The 5,469-nt window shown below is 69.9% G+C and overlaps 1 protein-coding gene across 1 annotated transcript; it reads left to right on the top strand.

Moving 5' to 3' along the window:
* Nucleotides 1-306: 306 nt before the first annotated feature.
* LOC117594731 (basic proline-rich protein-like) lies at nt 307-4,494 on the top strand (the record flags this gene model as incomplete). The annotated part of the gene is made up of 2 exons (XM_034293344.1): nt 307-936; nt 3,160-4,494. Coding segments are annotated over exons 1-2 (1,965 nt in total), but the record flags the coding sequence as incomplete, so codon positions are not given.
* Between the last annotated feature and the right edge of the window lie 975 nt (nt 4,495-5,469).

The raw sequence follows: 5,469 nt of genomic DNA, 5'->3' as shown, positions 1-5,469 counted from the left end.
CGGGGCATAGCCAGGACAGGACAGGAGGTGGCCTTTAGCCACCTCTACTCCTTTTTTTGGTTTCCCCAATTGGAGGCAGGTGTTAGTCATTGCCTCCAATTGGGGACCCTATTTAAGTTTAGTTTGTAGGCCCCAAGGCGTGGTTCATTTTGGTTTTGTTTGTCCTGTGTAAGGAATACCCACGTCACTGGTTGCTGCCTTTTTGTTTTGTTGGAGTCCTTCTTTCTTTTGTTTGATTAAAACATGGATTACCCTTGTGACCTTCAGTCTGCGCCTCTGTCCTTTCCACCCCACGACCGTGACAGAATGAACCACCAAAAAAGGAACCGCAGACGCACGAGGAAGACCCGCCATGGCCACAGGGACAACTCCCTGTGGTTGTGGGAGAAGCCAGAGACGCCGGAGGAGGAAGCTCGGCGTCTCTGCGCTTATTCCGGCTACGCCCCTCCGGTACACCCGTTGAGAGGGGAGTATGCCTGGAGAGGCGATTGGGGGGCTGACTCCCTCTCCCCGGACGACGAGGATGTGGTGTATGGGAGAGTGGAGGAAGACCCCCCGGAGGCGCAAACCCGGAGGTCGCCCCAAGACTTTTTTGGGGGGGTGCTATGGGGCGTGGACCAGTGGGGTGATGTCAAGCCCCTCAGCCGGCAGGAGGAGGGGGTCGTCAAGGAGCTCCTACAGGAGATGCAGAGGACGGAGAGGACGGGCCGTAGGAGGGGAGGCCAGAGGAGGAAGCAGCAGCCCGTGCCTCCTACCAGCCACGGGTTGGATGGTACGAGTGGTCCCTTGTCCAGTCGGCGTGCCCCACTCCCTACTCCGCAGCCTGCTCCTACCCCGCGGCCTACCCCGCGGCGCCCTGCTTCCCCTGCTGCCCGGGAGCCGCAGCAAGCGCCGCAAGCGCCCCCCGCTGCCCGGGAGCCGCAGCAAGCGCCGCAAGCGCCCCCCGCTGCCCGGGAGCCGCAGCCAGCGCCGCCAGCGCCTCCCGCTGCCTGGGAGCCGCAGCCAGCGCCGCCAGCACCCCCTGCTGCTTGGGAGCCGCAGCCAGCGCCCCCCGCTGCTTGGGAGCCGCAGCCAGCGTCCCCCGCTGCCTGGGAGCCGCAGCCAGCGTCCCCCGCTGCCTGGGAGCCGCAGCTAGCGCTCCCCGCTGCCTGGGAGCCGCAGCCAGCGCCCCCCGCTGCTTGGGAGCCGCAGCCAGCGCCCCCCGCTGCTTGGGAGCCGCAGCCAGCGTCCCCCGCTGCCTGGGAGCCGCAGCCAGCGCCGCCAGCGCCCCCTGCTGCCTGGGAGCCGCAGCCAGCGCCCCCCGCTGCCTGGGAGCCGCCGCCAGCGCCCCCCGCTGCCTGGGAGCCGCAGCCAGCGCCGCCAGCGCCCCCCGCTGCTTGGGAGCCGCAGCCAGCGCCCCCCGCTGCTTGGGAGCCGCAGCCAGCGTCCCCCGCTGCTTGGGAGCCGCAGCCAGCGCCCCCCGCTGCTTGGGAGCCGCAGCCAGCGTTCCCCGCTGCCTGGGAGCCGCAGCCAGCGCCGCCAGCGCCCCCCGCTGCCCAGTGGCCGCAGCCGCCAGCTCCTCCCGCTGCCCAGTGGCCGCAGCCGCCAGCACCCCCTGCTGCTTGGGAGCCGCAGCCAGCGCCCCCCGCTGCTTGGGAGCCGCAGCCAGCGTCCCCCGCTGCCTGGGAGCCGCAGCCAGCGTCCCCCGCTGCCTGGGAGCCGCAGCTAGCGCTCCCCGCTGCCTGGGAGCCGCAGCCAGCGCCCCCCGCTGCTTGGGAGCCGCAGCCAGCGCCCCCCGCTGCTTGGGAGCCGCAGCCAGCGTCCCCCGCTGCCTGGGAGCCGCAGCCAGCGCCGCCAGCGCCCCCTGCTGCCTGGGAGCCGCAGCCAGCGCCCCCCGCTGCCTGGGAGCCGCCGCCAGCGCCCCCCGCTGCCTGGGAGCCGCAGCCAGCGCCGCCAGCGCCCCCCGCTGCTTGGGAGCCGCAGCCAGCGCTCCCCGCTGCTTGGGAGCCGCAGCCAGCGTCCCCCGCTGCTTGGGAGCCGCAGCCAGCGCCCCCCGCTGCTTGGGAGCCGCAGCCGCCAGCTCCTCCCGCTGCCCAGTGGCCGCAGCCGCCAGCTCCTCCCGCTGCCCAGTGGCCTCAGCCGCCAGCTCCTCCCGCTGCCCAGTGGCCGCAGCCGCCAGCTCCTCCCGCTGCCCAGTGGCCGCAGCCGCCAGCTCCTCCCGCTGCCCAGTGGCCTCAGCCGCCAGCTCCTCCCGCTGCCCAGTGGCCTCAGCCGCCAGCTCCTCCCGCTGCCCAGTGGCCTCAGCCGCCAGCTCCACCCGCTGCCCAGTGGCCTCAGCCGCCAGCTCCACCCGCTGCCCAGTGGCCTCAGCCGCCAGCTCCACCCGCTGCCCAGTGGCCTCAGCCGCCAGCTCCTCCCGCTGCCCAGTGGCCTCAGCCGCCAGATCCTCCCGCTGCCCAGTGGCCTCAGCCGCCAGCTCCTCCCGCTGCCCAGTGGCCTCAGCCGCCAGCTCCACCCGCTGCCCAGTGGCCTCAGCCGCCAGCTCCACCCGCTGCCCAGTGGCCTCAGCCGCCAGCTCCTCCCGCTGCCCAGTGGCCTCAGCCGCCAGATCCTCCCGCTGCCCAGTGGCCTCAGCCGCCAGCTCCTCCCGCTGCCCTGTTTTCGCCGCCGCCAGGACCCGCCGTGGACTGGCCGCCGCCCGGGCCCGCGGATGACTGGCCGCCGCCGCCCGGGCCCGCGGATGACTGGCCGCCGCCGCCCGGGCCCGCGGATGACTGGCCGCCGCCGCCCGGGCCCGCGGATGACTGGCCGCCGCCGCCCGGGCCCGCGGATGACTGGCCGCCGCCGCCCGAGCCAGCGGATGACTGGCCGCCGCCGCCCGGGGCCGTGGATGACTGGTTGCCGCCGCCCGAGCCAGCGGTTGACTGGCCGCCCGAGGCTGCGGATGACTGGCCGCCGCCGCCCGAGCCCGCGGTTGACTGGCCGCCTTGTCCCGCAGCGCCTTCACCTGCCCAGGAGCCCCCGCATCGTCCCACGGCGCCCTCGCCTGTCCCGGCCTCAGCGGCGCCCTCGCCTGTCCCGGCCTCAGCGGCGCCCTCGCCTGTCCCGGCCTCAGCGGCGCCCTCGCCTGTCCCGGCCTCAGCGGCGCCCTCGCCTGTCCCGGCTCTCCCTGTCCCTCCGCCGGCTCTCCCTGACCCTCCGCCGGCTTCCCCGTCTCCGGCTCCTTCGCCGGCTCTCCCACAGGGTTCTGACCCTCCGCCGGCTCCCCCGGCTCCTGCTCCTCCACCGGCTCCTATTCCCCCGCCGGCTACCCCGTCTCCTGCTCCTCCGCCGGCTCCTGCTCCCCCGCCGGCCGTCAACCCTCCGCCGGCTCCCCCGGCTCCTGCTCCTCCGCCGGCTGCCAACCTGCCGCCGGCTCCTATTCCTCCGCCGGCTCCCCCGTCTCCTGCTCCTCTGCCGGCTGCCGACCTGCCGCCGGCTCCTATTCCTCCGCCGGCTCCCCCGTCTCCTATTCCTCTGCCGGCTCCTGTTCCTCCACCGGCTCCCCTGTCTCCTATTCCTCCGCCGGCTCCCCCGGCTCCTACTCCTCCGCCGGCTCTCCCGCCGGCTCCGGACCCTCCGCCGGCTCCCCCGGCTCCTGCTCCTCCACCGGCTCCTATTCCCCCGCCGGCTCCCCCGTCTCCTATTCCTCTGCCTGCTCCTATTCCTCCGCCAGCTCCCCCGGCTCCTACTCCTCCGCCGGCTCTTCCGCCGGCTCCGGACCCTCCGCCGGCTCTTCCGCCGGCTCCGGACCCACCGCCGGCCCTTCCGCCGGCTCCGGACCCTCCGCCGGCTCCCCCAGCTCTTGCTCCTCCACCGGCTCCTGCTCCTCCGCCGGCACCTACTCCTCCGCCGGCTCTTCCGCCGGCTCCTGACCCTCCACCGGTTTCCCCGTCTCCTACTCCTCCGCCGGCTCTTCCGCAGGCTCCTGACCCTCCGCCGGCTCCCCCGTCTCCTATTCCTCCGCCGGCTCCCCCGACTCCTACTCCTCCGCCGGCTCTTCCGCCGGCTCCGGACCCTCCGCCGGCTCCCCCGTCTCCTATTCCTCCGCCGGCTCCCCCGACTCCTACTCCTCCGCCGGCTCTTCCGCCGGCTCCGGACCCTCCGCCGGCTTCCCCGGCTCCGGACCCTCCGCCGGCTTCCCCGGCTCCTGCTCCTCCGCCGGCTCCTATTCCCCCGCCGGCTCCCCCGTCTCCTGCTCCTCCGCCGGCTCCTACTCCTCCGCCGGCTCTTCCGCCGGCTCCTGACCCTCCGCCGGTTTCCCCATCTCCTGCTCCTCCGCCGGCTCTTCCGCCGGCTCCGGACCCTCCGCCGCCTCCCCCGGCTCCTGCTCCTCCGCCGGCTCCTATTCCCCCGCCGGCTCCCCCGTCTCCTGCTCCTCCGCCGGCTCTTCCGCCGGCTCCTGACCCTCCGCCGGTTTCCCCGTCTCCTATTCCTCCACCGGCTCCCCCGGCTCCCCCGGCTCCTGCTCCTCCGCCGGCTGTCGACCCTCCGCCGGCTCCCCCGGCTCCTGCTCCTCCGCCGGCTCACGACCCTCTGCCGGCTCCCCCGGCTCCTGCTCCTCCGCCGCCGGCTCTCCTGCCGGCTCCTGTCCCTCCGCCGGCTCTCCCGTCTCCTGACCCTCTGCCTCCCTGGCCTGTCCCTGCAGCTCCGCCTCCCCGGCCTGTGCCGGCGGCTCCGGGCGCTGAGCCTCCGCCGGTCCGGGTGTGGTCGTCCCGGTCTTGCGGTCGGGAGCCCGCACCTTTGGGGGGGGGTACTGTCACGTCCTGGCTGTGCCCCTAGCCATCTCTGCGCTGGGCTCGGGGCATAGCCAGGACAGGACAGGAGGTGGCCTTTAGCCACCTCTACTCCTTTTTTTTGGTTTCCCCAATTGGAGGCAGGTGTTAGTCATTGCCTCCAATTGGGGACCCTATTTAAGTTTAGTTTGTAGGCCCCAAGGCGTGGTTCATTTTGGTTTTGTTTGTCCTGTGTAAGGAATACCCACGTCACTGGTTGCTGCCTTTTTGTTTTGTTGGAGTCCTTCTTTCTTTTGTTTGATTAAAACATGGATTACCCTTGTGACCTTCAGTCTGCGCCTCTGTCCTTTCCACCCCACGACCGTGACACTAATTTTTTATTTAAATTATATTAACAAACTTCTACAGGTAGTAACTGTTTAAAATGTATATTGAATAATTATGAACCAATCTTAAAAATGCTGTCCTATTTCTAAAGATCGCAGCGAGAAAGATACTGAAACGCTTCACTTTTTGTATCAATAAAACATACGCAATCTATCAGGCAATAGGTGGTGTGTAAATAGTTTTACGTAATTATTCAGAAGCTCTCAAAAAATTATAGATTCCGATTCTTGCATTTAGTAATGGACAAATGCAATCAGTGAAAAGGTAGATTTTTGAAGATTACGAGCTTTTTTCTCAACAAAAGTAGTGCTGTAATACTGTTTTAGTT

The sequence above is a fragment of the Esox lucius genome, chromosome 1 (genome assembly GCF_011004845.1).
Source record: "Esox lucius isolate fEsoLuc1 chromosome 1, fEsoLuc1.pri, whole genome shotgun sequence".
In the NCBI taxonomy this organism is placed as follows: Eukaryota; Metazoa; Chordata; class Actinopteri; order Esociformes; family Esocidae; genus Esox; species Esox lucius.
The sequence above is the reverse complement of the archived record's forward strand: the minus strand, read 5'-3'. Positions and strand labels throughout refer to the sequence as shown.